Source organism: Lipotes vexillifer, unplaced genomic scaffold, assembly GCF_000442215.2.
Source record: "Lipotes vexillifer unplaced genomic scaffold, Lipotes_vexillifer_v1.1 scaffold1094, whole genome shotgun sequence".
In the NCBI taxonomy this organism is placed as follows: domain Eukaryota; kingdom Metazoa; phylum Chordata; class Mammalia; order Artiodactyla; family Lipotidae; genus Lipotes; species Lipotes vexillifer.
In genome coordinates, this window is record NW_006792775.1 from 2595289 (window position 1) to 2613010 (window position 17722).

At 58.1% G+C, this 17722-nt stretch overlaps 1 protein-coding gene across 1 annotated transcript in view; it reads right to left on the minus strand.

Annotated features, from left to right (window-relative positions):
* Nucleotides 1-5503: 5503 nt before the first annotated feature.
* The window catches only part of NADSYN1 (NAD synthetase 1), a 36264-nt gene continuing 24045 nt past the window's right edge, over nt 5504-17722 (minus strand). The window contains exons 10-21 of the mRNA XM_007465965.1: nt 16323-16397; nt 15347-15471; nt 14861-14909; nt 14289-14391; nt 13679-13847; nt 12662-12797; nt 11735-11841; nt 9882-10013; nt 9431-9500; nt 7554-7682; nt 6772-6948; nt 5504-5590 (exon numbers count right to left, since the gene is read on the minus strand). Of these exons, the coding sequence (XP_007466027.1) occupies nt 5540-5590; nt 6772-6948; nt 7554-7682; nt 9431-9500; nt 9882-10013; nt 11735-11841; nt 12662-12797; nt 13679-13847; nt 14289-14391; nt 14861-14909; nt 15347-15471; nt 16323-16397 (1323 nt within the window). The 3' untranslated portion in view covers nt 5504-5539. The remainder of the gene's footprint in view (nt 5591-6771; nt 6949-7553; nt 7683-9430; nt 9501-9881; nt 10014-11734; nt 11842-12661; nt 12798-13678; nt 13848-14288; nt 14392-14860; nt 14910-15346; nt 15472-16322; nt 16398-17722) is intronic.

Sequence of the window (17722 nt, forward strand, 5' to 3'; positions counted from 1 at the left end):
GTCCGGGCAGAACTGCCAGGCAGAGCCCTGAGGTTCTGGAGCAAAGCTGTGCTTTCTGTGCCAGAGACTTATCGATCATCGAACGGCTCCCAGGATGCTCCTGGGCCCTTGTAGAGACTGAGAGCCTGACCACAGGACATCAAGTGGCCACACGCCTGGACTGCCCATCCTGAGCTGGGGATTGTCAGAGCCTCCAAGTCATGATGTGGGTCAGGCATAGCGGCAATCCATCCTCAATGGATGTGGTGCATTTGGGACTGGACCTCAGCAGGTCCAGTGGGTCCAGGAAGCATTATGAGCATGTGACTCAGAACTTCATGTCACCAAAGCCTCTGCTCTAGCTCACTCTTGAAGGGGTCACCTAGACCAGCTGGTGGAGGAGAGAGAGATTTGGGGTTTGTTCACAGATAGGTTGATAAACTGGTGCAGGCCCCAAATGAACTGCTGCCAGCCCGTGGTCGCACTAAGGAGTACACCTGAAGGACAGCGGGGAGGACAGAACTGCAGCATGCAGGGAGAAGTGATCTGAAATAAGGAGGTATGTGAGCTCTTGAGCAAACAGTGTGGCTGGTTGCCAGGGCCTTGGAGGGAGCAAGGTTGGGAGGCGGTGGATGGGCAGCTGCAGCAACCGTGGCTCAATAAGGGCTCAGATTAGACTCAGAAAACAGTACAATGGTGTCTACCAGGGGCTGGAGGAATTGGGTGTACATTGTGTAATGGTACAAATTTGCAACTAGAGACTTCCAAATCCGGATGCTTTTCCTTCACTATTCCTTTCACCTGCATGACACCTTTATGGTCCTGAGGTTCTTTTTCTATTTCACTGGCCTGGGCATCACGACTGCCATCAGCTTCCAGCGCTGTCTGTCCTCCTCCTTCCCTATTTGGTATCGGTGATGTTGCCCCAAGCACCTGTCAGGCAATGTGAGCACCCTGCTCGGGACTCTGATCTTTTCGGTTAACATACTGAGAGGTCGTGCCTGTGGTCAGTTATTCATCCCAAGGACAAAGTTCTGTCCTGCACGTATGACCGCCACCGCCATGTGGGGCTTCCCGCTGTTCTCCATCCTGGGTACGTCCAGTCAGCCGCTGCTCCCCAAGTCCAGGCGATCTCCCAGCAATACTGGCCCAAGAAGCTCTACCTGGTCCTTCTGTTCTCGGTCCCAGGCTTCTATCTCTTTGGCCTGCCCCTCTGCATCATCAGGTTCCTCGTAGCGGACATGCAAAATCACACTCTCAGCGACGTCTGCATCCTCCTGTCCTGCATCAACAGCACGGCTAACCCTGCTACTCACTTTTTCACTGGGGCCCTTCAGAGACAGCGGCTGAGGGAGCCCCTCAAGGTGGTCCTCCAAAGAGCCCTGGGCGAGGAAACAGAGGATGGTGAGGATGGGAAGGTGCCCCTGACTGGCAAGGTGGAGAGGGTGGACCTCTGAAGGATGGGGGGCTCCCAGTGGATCCGTGTCCCTGGGGCACAGTCCCTACCATCTCCTGGTGGTAACTATGCCTCGCTGCCAGCGGGACAGAGCTCCCCAAGCCAGCACCCCCAAATAGTTCCCTTCCCAGCCTCCTCTTTGCGGAAAACCGAGGACAAGTAGCCAGAAGCAGAATTTTTTGTGTGTATGTATATGAAACCAAATGCACACATTTGAGCCTTTTGAAACCTGTTGAGTTACCCTTCAGAAAGTTTGTGAACTCACACTCACCAACCTCAGAAAGTCGATTTTAACCTCTGACTTACTGTTAAAATTGTGCTTATTTTCAGTTTTGGATAACAAATGCTGCTAAATTCCTTTCAGATGTGGACTGGTCCTTGGAAATGGCGCACCCTTGTCCTTTGCCCATTTTTCCAGCATGTTCTAGGGTCTGAATACAGTGTTCTATATTTTTCTTCCTTGACTTTTAATGCATTGACCTCGTGGGATGTACTCTCTCTCTCAAAACTCTCTCCTTCTGTCTTTAGAATTCCAGCGAGATAAAGATTTGTTGACCAGTGCTGTCTGGGGGCGGGGTGGGCAACGTCCAGTTGGTGCGGGTTTGGCTGCGTCAGTAGCTCATGCTGCAGTGACAGGTCTCCGTGTGGTCCCCCAGGCTGCTTTGATTGTTGAGTGAAATGTTTCAGCCAAAGCTTGTACGACCGTCCAACCGAGGGGAAGGTAGCTACTGAGTCTTTGCTCTCAGGAGTGACCCCAGGAGATTCCGAGTTAGCTCTGGGTTTGACATGAGGCTTCACTGCCCTCTCCAGGAGCTGGGGTGGGCGGGCTTGTCTATGTTTGGGTCTCAGAAAAGAGCCAGGACCCCACACGACGAGCTGGAGCTGCAGACAGGAACCCATAGCTCCTCATTAGCCAAGCTCTGGTGACTATCTTTTAACTGAGGGGCCACTACCCTATAGCAGGGGGGACACTTCCTATAGCTGGGGGACACTACACTACCCTATACCTGGATGACCAGCGGCCAGGGTCCTGGGGTCCCTGAGTGCAGGAGGCCCTTGCAGGACAATGCTCAGGACCCTGCCACTGACCCCACGACTGGCCGTCCTGAGTGTCCACGCTCCCTCCATCTCCCTTCCCTGGAGCAGAAGCCCTCCACCGCACTCCCAGCACACGTGGTGCAGGAGCCGCGGCCTCAGGAGGGTGCGCGTGGCTGGGGAAGGGGGCGGCAGACAGGAGGACGTCTCCTCCCCAGGGTGTCAGTAAGCTGCACGTCCCCCCGGGGGACACCCGTGGGGTGCCGACACCTGCACCGAGGGGCCTGGCCATCACCCTGGGTGACAGCCATCCCAGAAGGTGACAGCACTGTGTGAGCTGTCACCCCTAGGCTGCAGAACCCACGGCCATGTCCTCCTGAGCTCATCCGTGTCACCACCCACGAGGGCCAAATGCTGGGATGAGACCCACAAGGTCAGGGAGGGCTGCCCGCACGGGACGCACACATCCACTCGCCGGCCGTCCTCAAAACTGTCCTCAAGTTAGGGAAATACTCATCAGCATACCTGGGCCACATCGGCTCGAAGAGTAGCTTTTACTGCTGTTCTGTTTTCTTTCCAGATTCTCCCGAAGGTGAAGGACTGAATTCTCCTTGAAGCGTAAACTTTTCCTTTGTTTTAGGAGAAACACCCTCACGGGGGTCTTAGTACGTACGTGCGGGCTGCTGTAACAAAATATTGATGCCACAGCCCTGGTGACACATAAGCAAAAGGGCACTGCTCACAGCTCTGGAGGCTGGAAGTGAAGACCAGGTGCCGGCAGGGCCGGGGGAGGGGCCTCTTCCACGCTGGGTCAGAGACTTCTTGCTAGGTCCTCACGTGGCACAGGGGCCAGGGGCTGCCTGGGGCTGCCTGGGGCCTCTGTTATAAGGACAGCGATCCCATTCATGGGGCTCCACCCTCAGGCCCCCATGACCTCCCAGAGGCCACACCCCCTGACACCATCGCATGGGGGGGTTAGAATTTCCCGTATGAATTTTGGGGGGATGCAAACATTCAGACCATAGCACTGGGATTTGGGTCCACAAGGCCAAGACTCTCTTCTGGAAGGACCCCAGACGGCAAGCAGGACGTGCTGTAAAAGGTTGTCTTTATGTCGAGTGACTTTACATCACAGAAAAGTGGCCCTCGGTGGGGTGAGGGAGAAGGGGTTATTCTGTCCCCGAGCCTGCGGGAGGGTTTCTGGATTCCGGGGGTGGGAGATACAAAGATGGCGGCAGCCTTCGGGGAAAGAGGGCGTGTGCCCTTGTTCCCTTCCCTAGGCCCAAGCCTGGCATCTTATTAATACGCCCCTGGGTGTTGCTGTTACTGTGGGAAGTTGAGGAAAGGTCTGTGCATGTGCTTTGCAGGCCCAGGGCCTGCAGTAGCATTGCCAGGAAACGTGGACTTAGATCCAAGGAGCCATCGTCCAGAGCCTGGGCCCGGATCAGGGCCCGAGGGTGTGTGCAGTGGCCGTTCCTGTTTGGAGAACTCACCATCTATTTTTCCTAATTCTGATAACACCCCGTGGTCCTCTTTGGAGGACCTCGGGGCAGTAGCTAACTGGTTCAGAAATGGGCATATGACCCAACTGAGCTAATCCAGGGCCTGTACTGAAGAAACGGGGAAGGCACATGTGCTAATCTCCTGCTGGATCTGAACTTGGGAGCTGGCAAGACTGCAGTCACAAGAGGAAGCCAGCACACAGAGACAGGGTCAGGGGAAGAGAGAAACAAGTTCTAGTGACATGGCACAAACCCTGGGTCCAGCCAGGCCTGAAGCTGTCACTCCCCCGGACCGCTCAGCACGTCCATCAGGAAATTCCTTTCCTTGTTCACCAGGTGCTTTTCTTGGGTAAGGCTTGTGGTAACACACACGCAGAAAGTCCAAGCTGACGCGGTTTGTAAATATCCCTGGGGATTCTTAGGAATTCCTGGTGTTCCAGCAGAATGGGGGCTGAGCTGTGTTGCTCGGGCCCAAGGCTGGACCTTCCGCAAGGCCCGCAACCAGAGCCCAGCTCTCTCCGCCCGCCCACACTGGCATCATCCCACTTAACCTGGGTGCTGACCCAGGATGGTGAGACTGACATGGGAGAAGGCTGGCAAGGACGGCAGGCAGCCGGCCCCCCGGGGGGGTCTTTCCTTAGGGCAGCACATGGGGGGGGCAGGCAGCCGGCCCCCCGGGGGGGTCTTTCCTTAGGGCAGCACATGGAGGGGGCAGGAAGCCGGCCCCCCAGGGGGGTCTTTCCTTAGGGCAGCACATGGTGGGGGGCAGGGATGGTGACCGCGCAGACTGCCCCGAGAGCATGTGAAGCCTTCCCTGGTGGCACGGGATGGAGGCAAATCTACATCCCTGCACGCTTAGGTCCTCGGAATGACAATGACGGTGACCAGGAAAGAGACATCAGGGAAATGGGCCTGTTTACAGTGAGAAGAATCATACACAAGCACAGAGGAAGAAAAGGAGAAAGGGCTGCTTTGCAAAACTACTGAAGATTGCAAGGGTGGGTGACGGGTGGGGACAGTCGTTCTAGAACCACCCTCCACCCCCCAGGGCCTCCTCCATCCCCGCCTGGAATATCCTCCTTCAGCTCAGGTGACACTCAGAGGAGATGCTGCACAAGGGCCAGAGGGGCTGGGGAAAGCGCTCGCTTCAGGAAGAGGGGAGGGTTTATATATATAAGTCTGTGTATGTCCATCCCAATACCTGCTGTACAGCACAGGGAACGCTACTCAGACTCTGTAATGCCCTCTATGGGCAAAGAATCTAAAAGAGAGCGGATGTATGTATATGGATGGCTGAGTCACTCTGCCGTACGGCAGAAACTAACGGAACACTGTAAATCAACTACACGCCAATAAAAATTAATTTAAAAAAACAAGAAGAGGGTTTAAAATCGCATCCTCTTGTATTTCAGCCTTTTTTAAAGAAACTAGACCGAAAAGATCCCTCTCCTTGAAATATGTCAGGCGGGGCTTGTCGACACGCCAGCCACTCCTGCACAGTCACCAGCAAGGCAGACGTAGCAGGAGCATTCTCGCGGGAGGGGAGCCCTCTGCGCAGGCCCCGGGCTCAGTCCACGCCGTCCAGGGCCTGATGCTGTCTTCTCTCCAGCTGGAGAACCTAGAAGAGAGGATGCAGCGTCACCACGAGGACCTGAACGGCTAGGCCGTCACAATGCACCGATCCACCCGAAAGAGTGGCGCTGTCACGGGACTGAAAAAGCAGGTCCTCCGACAGCACCTTCAGTGATGAGATGTGGGTGGATCCAGAGTCCGGAAGGATGTGCCTTGGCCCGGGCACGGGGGGTCACTGCTGGGCTAGAAGATTCCAGGTGAGTTCCATCTTTACCCACATGTGTTTTTCTCCATTTGAGGGTCTTTGCACACCCTCTGAACCCCAGGCCTGATGTGAGGGAACCCACTCCTGAGTGCGTACTGGTGGAAGCGAGGCCCCACGGCTGACTAATACTTGGCAGGGGGAGAAGGCTGTGCTGTGCACTACGGGGTGTTTTAGCGGCATCCCTGGACTCCGCCCACTAGATGCAGCAGCACAGACCCCTCCCCAGGTATGATAACCAAAAATGTCTCCAGACATTGCCTGACGACCCCTGGATGAGGGCCACGGCCACGGACCTGCAGCGCTGCTTCAGTCCCATCTCAGTTTGCACATCATCTCCTCACGGTTGCTCCCGGCTCCCCACCGACTAGCTCCAGCCCCTAGTTCGTCACTAAAGGGATATTGCCTATAAGCTTAAATTATACAAAATGGCCCATCTCTGGCCCAACCCCGCCTCCCAGGTCATGAACATTAAGCTAAAATACCTTTGTTTAGCTCACAGGAAACATCCTGACCAGGCCCACCTATGAATGGCTGCAGGGAGGAAGAAAAAAATCATCCCCTCCGGGGCCAGGAAATGTTTGACTCCAGGCCCTCCGCTGTTAGTATAAAAGAAGCCTGAATTCTCAGGCAAGATGGCTCTATTATTAGGCAATTAGGGGAAAAAAGGAAAAACAGATGGTTTAGAAGATGTGAAGCCAGTTGGATACCCTGGTAGTCTAGAAGTGACAGTGATTGGTACCACACTGACACAGTGTTGTAGCCCCTAATTTTAGCATCCTCAGCACAGCCAAAAATAGCTCATGCTCTGATTGACTTGAAACATACTGGATCCCTTGCAGAAAGACGGACGCTAAAAAATGCCACCGTATATATTAAAAAGCTTCTCAGTCCTCAATGGACGTGAGCTGATATTCCCTCAACAGACCTTTGACAGGGAGAAAAACCATTTCTGCCTGATGTACCTGAGTTTCTATGCAGCGGAACTGCCAAGGCCAGCGGGTGTTGTACAGAAACGGCCGCAGATCGAACCTGTTGTCGTCTGGGCTGTAGCTCTCGGCGTGATACGCGGGGGTCAGTGTGGTCATTTTGTGCCTATTCGCGGAATACTTGGAGAAAAACCTCTTCACTTTGTCGGCCACCTGGGAGGTGAGGGATGCTCAGGGCCTGATGCTGGCAAAGCCGGAAAGACCCCAGGCTGGTGTTCCTGGCAGCACTGCCCTGGGCTGTGCCAGCTAACAGCACCCACCCCCTGCAACACGGCTGCGTTGGAACCCCCCGAAAGGCAGGAGTGGACCGGTGCCACTGCTCGGGCTGGGGCAGCGGGATGAGCTTTGAAGACGCGGGCTCCTGACTCCAGCACCCCGGAAGCTGCATCAGGAGACCCGGTCAGGGGTCCCGGGAAGATGTATCTCACGAGGCTTCCAGGCGGTTCTGCGGGGACCACTCTGTCTGTGGGCTTCGGCCCTAATGAGCCTGACAACTCGCAGAAAAGCAGCGATATTCCAACCTCAGAGTTTGCCCTCTGCCCCCCCAAAAAGGAGGAGGAGCTTGCTTGTTACGATGGGGCCCAGCCAGCGCAGAAGGAAGGCCCGGGCTGCTGGGAGCCTAAAACTGGACCGTAGCTCCTTAGAGAGAGAGTGTGTTCTCATTTTAACGTCACACCGTGGCCACCTGCTCCTGAGTCAAATCCACCCACAAGGTGACCTTACCTGCCGACTCCCTGAGGACACTGCACGTGGCTTACCTGCCTGGGGGTGCAGACGTCCTTCCACACGTAGACGAGTTTGCAGAAAATGCTGTAGGGCCCCATCTTGGCCACCTTCCGGAGCCTCCCGTAGACCGACAGCTCCGCGTAGGTCACTCCCATGTCTTCCTTGGGGACAAAAGAGATGTGTCTCGTGAGTGACAGCAAGTCAGCGCCGGGGGACAGGTTAAAACTTCTGCTGGAGATGGAACCGAGCCCCCCCACCCCCACTCGCCTCATCACCTCCCTCCCGGCTCCAACCTCGAGAGACCCGAATTGAACACTGAAGGCCAGCAATGGATGACGCTGAGCCCTGGGCTCCCAGGCCGGGACCCAGCGATGGAGCATGGCTTGCTGGGGCAGAAAGGAGGCCGGGAAGGAACCCAGCAGCAGGGAGGTGGGGGAAGATGCACAGTGACAAAGCCACCGCCGTTACCTCGTCAGTCTGGGACACCCGTCCGTGGGCCAAGGGCTCCAGCTCGGCAGTGGCCGGCGCTACCAGGATGCTGTGGCCGAGACACACAGAGGTCAGTCACAACACCTGCGTATTAACTCAACAGATACCATGACAGCCCCAGGCACTGCTCAGCCCGAAGACGGAGGGATACACAGACCTCCCGGCCTTACGACGGTGGGAGAACGGTGGTGAGGGGAAGAGGGAAGCAGCAGCTGTGCCTGATCCGGCCAGAGCCAGGGCAGCACCGACGGGAAGGAAGGGGGTGCCCGGTCTCGGGACCGCAAGCGCCCCTGAAGGGCAGGACTGTTTCCATCAGGAGATGGGAGCTATGGAAGGTGGCTGAGTGGGGCGAGGGTGGCCCGGGGCTGTGCGGAGACGCATATCCGGTGGCTCAGGGGCCACAGCTGAGGCCTCGTGGGCGCACACGCACCTCTGCAGGGCGGGAAGCTGGAAGCGCTCCATGCAGAGCTGGACGAAGGCTCTCAGGTCCGTCTTGCTGATCCCGCCTATGGGGTTGATGTCTGCGCTGGAGCAGTCGTACTTGGTCAGGTAGCCGAGGAGGCTGCACCAGGAGAAAGAACGTGCAGTTCCCATGCAGCAGACCCGAGGGGCTGCAGATTCCATGAACCTGGGGGCCTGGCCATCCAGTCCCTGGGCATCCGAAGACTTGCTCCTTCCAGGGCCCTGGGGCCAGAGCTTGGCAGATTCAAGGGTCTTGGAGAAGCCTGATGTGCTGGGGCAGATTGGGGAAGGGGCAGAGGCTATGGACAGCCAAGGAGGAGTATCCAGCAAGCCAGACGAGACGTCTGGGCCGGGAAGCAGCTTGGGGACTGACCAGCAGCCACCTGCAAGCGGCCCGTCTGGGAGGGGAGGGCTGGGGCCAGCAGAGTGCGGAGCTGAGGGATGGAGGTCCTTAGGAGGCAGGGGCAGGACCTCAGGCATGGACGCTCAGCCCACAGAAGCAGGGCCACCTCCCCACTGCCAGACACCTCCTGCGGTGGGCAGAGTGGCCCCCAAATGCCCACATCCTAATACCCGGAACCTGTATACATACACATACAGGGTGAAAGCAACTCCGCAGATGAGACGAGGTTGAGGACCTTGAGATGGGTGATTACCCTGGATTATGGGGTGGGCCCTAAATGCAATCACAAGGGTCCTTAGGGCTTCCCTGGTGGCGCAGTGGTTGAGAGTCCGCCTGCCGATGCAGGGGACACGGGGTTGGGCCCCGGTCTGGGAAGATCCCACATGCCGTGGAGCGGATAGGGCCGTGAGCCATGGCCACTGGGGCCGTGGGCTGGGCTCCCAGGCCGGGACCCAGCGATGGAGCATGGCTTGCTGGGGCAGAAAGGAGGCCGGGAAGGAACCCAGCAGCAGGGAGGTGGGGGAAGATGCACAGTGACAAAGCCACCGCCGTTACCTCGTCAGTCTGGGACACCCGTCCGTGGGCCAAGGGCTCCAGCTCGGCAGTGGCCGGCGCTACCAGGATGCTGTGGCCGAGACACACAGAGGTCAGTCACAACACCTGCGTATTAACTCAACAGATACCATGACAGCCCCAGGCACTGCTCAGCCCGAAGACGGAGGGATACACAGACCTCCCGGCCTTACGACGGTGGGAGAACGGTGGTGAGGGGAAGAGGGAAGCAGCAGCTGTGCCTGATCCGGCCAGAGCCAGGGCAGCACCGACGGGAAGGAAGGGGGTGCCCGGTCTCGGGACCGCAAGCGCCCCTGAAGGGCAGGACTGTTTCCATCAGGAGATGGGAGCTATGGAAGGTGGCTGAGTGGGGCGAGGGTGGCCCGGGGCTGTGCGGAGACGCATATCCGGTGGCTCAGGGGCCACAGCTGAGGCCTCGTGGGCGCACACGCACCTCTGCAGGGCGGGAAGCTGGAAGCGCTCCATGCAGAGCTGGACGAAGGCTCTCAGGTCCGTCTTGCTGATCCCGCCTATGGGGTTGATGTCTGCGCTGGAGCAGTCGTACTTGGTCAGGTAGCCGAGGAGGCTGCACCAGGAGAAAGAACGTGCAGTTCCCATGCAGCAGACCCGAGGGGCTGCAGATTCCATGAACCTGGGGGCCTGGCCATCCAGTCCCTGGGCATCCGAAGACTTGCTCCTTCCAGGGCCCTGGGGCCAGAGCTTGGCAGATTCAAGGGTCTTGGAGAAGCCTGATGTGCTGGGGCAGATTGGGGAAGGGGCAGAGGCTATGGACAGCCAAGGAGGAGTATCCAGCAAGCCAGACGAGACGTCTGGGCCGGGAAGCAGCTTGGGGACTGACCAGCAGCCACCTGCAAGCGGCCCGTCTGGGAGGGGAGGGCTGGGGCCAGCAGAGTGCGGAGCTGAGGGATGGAGGTCCTTAGGAGGCAGGGGCAGGACCTCAGGCATGGACGCTCAGCCCACAGAAGCAGGGCCACCTCCCCACTGCCAGACACCTCCTGCGGTGGGCAGAGTGGCCCCCAAATGCCCACATCCTAATACCCGGAACCTGTATACATACACATACAGGGTGAAAGCAACTCCGCAGATGAGACGAGGTTGAGGACCTTGAGATGGGTGATTACCCTGGATTATGGGGTGGGCCCTAAATGCAATCACAAGGGTCCTTAGGGCTTCCCTGGTGGCGCAGTGGTTGAGAGTCCGCCTGCCGATGCAGGGGACACGGGTTCGTGCCCCGGTCCGGGAGGATCCCACATGCCGCGGAGCGGCTGGGCCCGTGAGCCACGGCCGCTGAGCCTGCGCTCCGCAGCAGGAGAGGCCCCAACAGTGAGAGGCCCGCGTACCGCAAAAAAACCAAAAAACCAAAAAACCAAAAACAAAAAAACAAGGGTCCTTAAATGTGGAAGAGAGAACTGGCGGGCGGGGGGCGTCAGTCAGTGGGAGCTGGGGCCACGGGAAAGGCGCAGAGATTCTGCACCATGGGCTCTGCAGACAGAGGAAGGGGCCACACGCCAAAGGACGCAGGCACCCGCGGGAGTTGGAAAAGGCGAGGATCAGCTTCTCCCCCGGAGCCTGAAGAAGGAACCGGCCCTGTGCCGCCCTGACTCTGGCGCAGGGAGATCCGTGTTGAACCCCTGTCCTACCGAACTGTAAGGTAATTCATTTGCGTCTTGGAGCCACCGACTTTGTGCCCACTTGTCACCTCAACCCCAGGACACTCACCCCTTCGAGGCGTCCGTCCCTCTGCAGCCCACCACCACCGCTACCCTATTCCCGCTGGACCACTGGATGACCGCAGCTCTCCACCCGCATCCCAAGCCCCCCACCTCCAAGGCCATTGCTGACCCGTGCTGTGGGTACTGCTTGGCCTTTGTCCCACCTGCACTCACACGGCTGACCTCTCTCCACTTTTCAAGAGAAAGACCAACCACTCAGCCCTCCAGGCTGCCACGAGGGTGCAAAGCTGGGGTGTAAGAGCCCCTGGGTCCCAGACAGGAGCGATTAAAACTTGTGCCGCCCTGAGCGGGGCTCCTTCAAGCAACCCCGAGGTGGGTGTAACATCACTCCCTGCCCCGTTAAATGGATGGCTGACGGAAGGAACAGGGTCCGGTCCGTGGGCAAGGGCCGGGATTTACAGGCCGGAAGAGATCATCGTTTTCACCTGACCCCTGTGCCTCTTCCCCCGCTTGGCTGCTCTCAAAGATGCATCAGGAGCTAAGGGAGACACAGACCCGGCCGGAGTGGCCGTGGGTCAACCAGGGGACTCATCCAGAGCAAGGGCACACACACCTCTCATCCACGTTGGCAGATCCAAGCACGAGAAGTCTGCCTGGGGCGCCCCGGGACCAGAGGCTCAGCTGAGCGAAGAGGTAGGCAATGACCATCCTCACCCGCGCCTGGACCACAGGAGGGGAACGTCATCCGCGTGGGGCGGGGGTGGGGGACGTGCATGCTAACACCGCCTCCCTGCAGCTCGGGGCAGGGGCTCCCCCAGCAACCTCAGGAGGACAGGAGAGTTTAAGTGATGCAGGAGCTTCCAGCGTCCAGAGCGGCCTGGAGCCCGTGGCCCCCTCACCCACACCGTGGGCTCCTGCGCTCAGCCACAGAGATGGAAGGACCAAAGCCCGAGGCCGCGGCGAGACAGGGCTGCAAAGCCAGCGGGGGAGACCGTGGTCCCTCCTGTCACTCCCTGCAGTGCTGGGCAAGGTCACCCGCACCCGCAGAAAGGGGACAGAGAGACAGGACAGACCCAGGCAGCTGTAGCCCAGGCCCCCTCTTTCCCTTGCAAAGCCAGCGGGGGAGACCGTGGTCCCTCCTGTCACTCCCTGCAGTGCTGGGCAAGGTCACCCGCACCCGCAGAAAGGGGACAGAGAGACAGGACAGACCCAGGCAGCTGTAGCCCAGGCCCCTTCTTTCCCTCCACAGACCACGCAGGGTCCAGCTCCCCTGCGGCCGCCTGGAAGGTGGGGCTGCATCTGAGCCGCCCCCCCAAAGATGCAGACAATGCACGCACTTGCACACACGCCACGTTCACAAACCCTCACGCTGACGCGCACACTCTCACGCACACGCACGCACACACACGCAGACCCCCATCCTTGTTGCGAGGCTGCACACTCGGGGTCTCTAAGGCAGGCTGCTGAGCCCAGTGCCGGCTGTCCCCCGGGTTCCCTGCGGCCCCCGAGTGAGGACAACGGCCCCAACTGGGAGGCACACCTGTACGTTCTGCAGGGCCAGGCTCTCCCGGCTGCTTCCTCCGTGAGCTGCAAACGCAGGGCTTTTACCCGTCACCAGGCAGAAGATGCCCACGACGGCCTTCACGGCTGGGTCGATGTTGAGACTGATGTGGTGGCTGGGAAGAGAATGGGAAGGTGTGCAGACAGTAAAACAAAAACACAGAACACAGAATTTACGATTTTCAAGTGCCCCATTCAGCAGCATTGAGGACACTGACGACGCCACCTCCAGTTCCAGAACTTTCCATCAGCCCAGAAGGAAACCCTGTGCCCACGAGCGGTCTCTCCCCACACCCTCCTCTTCCAGCCCCCGAGGACAACTGACCCACTCTCTGTCTCTGTGGATCTGCATATTCTGGACATTTCAAAGAAATGGAATCACACAATATCTGTGCTTTTGTGACTGGCTTCTTTCACTCAGGATGACGCTTTCCAGGTTCATCCACGTTGTAGCCTGTGTCAGCGCTACATTCCTTTCTAAGGCTGAATATCAGCCCCTCGTAACCACCTTTTGGTTACCTACTCAGCTGTCGATGGACATTTGAGCTGTTCTGGCTGCCGTGAGTACGCTGCCACGGACCCAAATGTGTAAATATTTGTTCACGTCCCTGCTTTCACTTCCTTTGGGCATCTCCCTGGGGGCTGAAGTGCGGCGCGGGGACAGCTTTTAACTGAGCTCCGCATACAGAACGGGCAGCCTCTTGTTTTTCCCTTGGAGGCAGAATAAATGGAACATTCTGAATGGAGCCGAGTCTCCCTGTGTGGAAAGATGCCCTCTCTTCACCTTCCTCAGGCACAGAGGCCGCCAGGTGGAAGGGGGCAGAGGGTAGGTCACGCTCCCAGCTGGGGCGAGGGCCTGCCTGTGCTCCCAGCTGGAGGAGGGGGAGGAGGGAAACCGCTCGCCTCTGGGGTGCTCACTGACCCACAAACGTGGCCTTGGGGGGAGCTGCCCGCCGTCACCGCCACCTGGCCGTGCCCGATGCCACTGACCAGCTACCTTCCGATCTGCTGGGCGAGATCTCCGGCTCTGTTGCACGTCTCCCGGGAGGAGTTCTCGCTGGCCATGTAGCAGGTGGTCAGGATGCGGCCACAGAGCTCCCGGGGGTCCTGGGGGGTGTAGCTGGTCTGGTTCACGATGGTCCGGACGTCGGCCAGCACTTCCTGACCTGAAAACCACCGGACAGAAGCGCACGTGCCGTGTGCCAGGTGCCTGCACCGTTTAATCCCTTCTCCGCCGCACGGCAACCTCGCCAGATCAGCCCTGCGATGCCCGTTTCTCGGCCGCGGACACTGAGGGAATGACCGATGTCACCGCACAGAGTGACAGGATGTGAATGTGGGTTTGCCCGACCCCACGGCCCCTGTTCTTTTCTTGGGGCCACACTGTCGACACGTGGCAGCGACAGGCACCTGTGGCTTGATGGACACAGCCACGTGGGCCCTGGAAGGGACTTTAACGGCCTTGCTGTCCCCAGGCCCTGGGACTCGGGCGCGACTCTGCGACATCTGAATACGACCTCCACCACGATGCCCAGGACCTGGGTTTCCCCAGGCTCCTCCCACAGGCTGACCCCCTGGAACCTGCTCGGGCCCCAGACGTCACCTACTTCCATGCTTCACAGCCTCGCAGACCTGGTGGCACATGGAGTAGACGAGACAGGCGGTGGCCCCGCTGTCCAGCCCGCCGCTCAGGGGCAGGAAGAACCCCGCCTGGAACGGGCCGACCAGACGGGGGTGTGAGCAGGGCCTCTGGGAAGCAATGCGCCCCCAGATGAGCCCGGCTCCCCCTGCAAAAATGAGCGCCCACAAAATACTCTCGCTGGGGGAGGGGAGAAGATGCCCTGCACGTTCCAGGATGGACTTTCTAGAAGGCAAAGGGACCTCCACTGTGGAGGGTCTAAGGCTGGGTCTCCATGGTGAATTACAGACACGCACGATCACGAAACTGGCAGGAGGCGGGGAGTCTCGTAACTCAAGTGTCATCAGACAGGACCCCAAAGATGGAGCCAGAACTCAGCGGGACCTTTGGGCTCTGGCTAGTGTAGCCGAGGCTCCCTCCCAATGGAAGCAGAGCCACGAAATGCTTGCATTAAAAAAAAGCCACCAGCCTGCCGCAGGATCAAACGCAAACCGACCGGGAGAAACAGCAGAGGGAGCTGGTGAGACACTGACGCCTTACCTGTTGGCTACGTCTTAAAAAATCCCAGAGCCAGCATGCAGGTCCAAGGCTGGGGAACGATGGGAAGCATTAGGATGGGGAACTGCTGATCTGGTCCACAGCTCACCTGGGGGCAGGTGCCAAGGTGGGCGCAGTGCCCATGAGAGCCGCCAGCACGATGCCCAGGTCTCTGTTTTAAGCACTTTGCGTGAATGATCTCATTTGAAATCTCAAAACAGCCCCAGGGGGCAGGTGCTATCACTGGCCCGGGTGTGAAATGGCACAGGAAGGCAAGAACAGCGTCTCTGTGCCCAAGGGCCCAGGGCGAGGAGTGGCAGGGCTGGGCCTGGGCCAGGGGTTCCGGCTGCTGCAAGTGCAGGCTCTGGAGACCAGGACACGCTGGCCCCGCAGCGCCACCTGGCGGTGCAGCAGGGGACTGGGGGGGGTTCCCCGGGGGACAACAGGACCGCCCCCCCCCCCCCCCCCCCCCCCCCCCCAGGGCTCCACCTGATCTCCTCGGCGGGACTGTGGTATTTCCACTCAACGGGCTCAGAGAGCGGCTCCAGCAGGTCCTCGTGGCAGGACAGGGCAAAGTCCACCTTCACGCGGGGGTAGGGGCTCACCCTGCTGGCCTGGGAAGGACAACCCCTCAGTGCTGGTACCCGTACAGGCCCCCGGGATGACTGCAGCCAGTGGGGAACACAGCTCAGAACCCCACTGGTGACCCTTCACGGCCACCAGGACGGCCAGAACAGAGACGGATGTAGCAAACGCTGGCAGGGATGTGGGGAACCCAGAGCGCTTGCACAGCGCTGGGGGGAAGTGAGATGGGCAGTGGCTGAGGACAGTCTGGCAGGGCCTCCTACAGTCAAACAGGGAACCACCACAGGACGCTGCAGTCCAGTCCCAGGTATATAACAAAGGACACGCAAACACGTCCATACAGACACCCCGGCATGTGTCCACAGCAGCACAATTCATCACAGAGTGGAAATGGTCCAGACGTGCACTGACAGATGAATGGACAAACAGCACGTGGTCTATCCATTTAGTGGAATATTATTCTGCCATAAAAAGGAATAAAGCACTAACACACGCTACAGCATGGATGAACCACAAAACATTATTCTCGCTGAAAAAAGTCAGACGCAAAAGGCCACATATGATATGATTCCATTTCTATGAAACGCCCAGAATTGGCAAATCCATAGACACAATGCAGACTGATGGTTGCCGGGGGCCCTGGGGGAGGTGGACGGAGAGTAACGGCTCATGGGTCTGGGTTTCTTTTGGGTGATGAGAATGTTTTGACACTGATTGTGGTGATGCTGCTTGACTCCACGAATATACTAAAAACCACTGAATCGTGTGCCGAAATCAGTGAATTGTGTGGTAAGGGAATGACATCTCAATAAAGCTGTTATTAAAAAAAATCCTGTGTCTTTGACGCGCATCCCGTGTGTGTGTGTCTATAGGCACTTACCGCCAGGTTTCGAGATGACATCTCTGCCCTGTAGCTTCTGACGTCCTCCAAATCCAACGTGGCGGTGAGGACTTCCTGGAGAAGGGAGTTACAAAGAGAAATCGTGATTTCCTGTTTTGTTTTGTTTTTTTTCACTCACACGTCTAATTTGTTTTCATAGGTGTGCCAAATGGCACCGATGAGTTATGCCTTCTAAGGTAGGCACTGGGGGTCCAGGGAGAGGGGACAGCCAGTGGTGCTGCCGACCCAAAGCCCTTTCCTCTTGTCGTTGCCACGAGAACTTCCACTGAATTGCCGGTGATTCGTTAATCACGGCACAGGACACAATCCTGTCGATAAATGTCTGCTGGGGCTTCTGAGAAAGCTTCTTAAAAAGACCCATGAGGAGCAAGGGCCCCTCTTCTGCCTTTGAATGGGGCTGCATGAAGACGCATGGCTGGAGCTCCTGCAGCCATCCTGTGACCAAGAGGCAAGTGAAAATTAAGCCCACACAGAGGAAGGCCCAGATGGACAGTGACAGAGGGGTGGAGCCAGAGCCCCGGCAGTCATCACGTTGGGGTCCTGGCCTGGACGTGCTGCCTGTGTTCTAGGAGGTGATGCTTATTCCTTTGAACCCAGGTGAGATGGGGGTTCTGCCACTTGCAACAAATTACAGAAAAGGGAAAAGTTTTAACTCATAGACGTTACTCCTTCCCTTATGAAGAAAAAAAACACGAATCAAATTATATTATGAGGACATTGTCTCATACACACAGGTGCAGGACAGCAAGAATTGCTTCTGGGCACCACCGGGGGACACAGGATGGCTGGGCCCCCGCTCCTGCCGCTGGGCTGTGGACAGCTACCTGTGTCAACAGTGGGCCTAACCCAAGCTGGAAACGCCCGTGAAGAGACAGAGAATAAAGAGCTGTCATGTCCTTTGGTTCTCCTGTCATTTCCCAAGTGATGGGTCACTGAAGCCGCCGGGCTGCCTTGACAAAGCCACAGAAAGTGAGAAGACGCCAGAGGAGTGAACCCTTCCTAAGAAGGCTCCAGTCCACTTTCCCCAGAACTAGGTTAGCCTTGCACAAAGGCTCGATCGAGGCTGTGAGAAGCAGCATGTGCCCTCGAGAAGGTCAGCTGACCACGGAGGAGGTGGCAGAACAGAAGGGCACTGCCCTGGCCCCAGGGCAGTGATGCCACCTCTATCCCGAACACTCAGGCAAAATCAGAGAATTCTGGCTCAAAAGCCCCCTCCAGGGGGTGGGAGACAATGGTCCCCAGGTTTTTGTATGACAAAGAATCACCTGTGTGCTTGCTGAAGTGGGGGTTCCCTGGAGGGCCTGGACGGGGTCCAGAACGTGTAGTGACCTGCACACCTGCTCATCCTGGAGCAGGTGACCCCCCCCCCCCACCCCCCC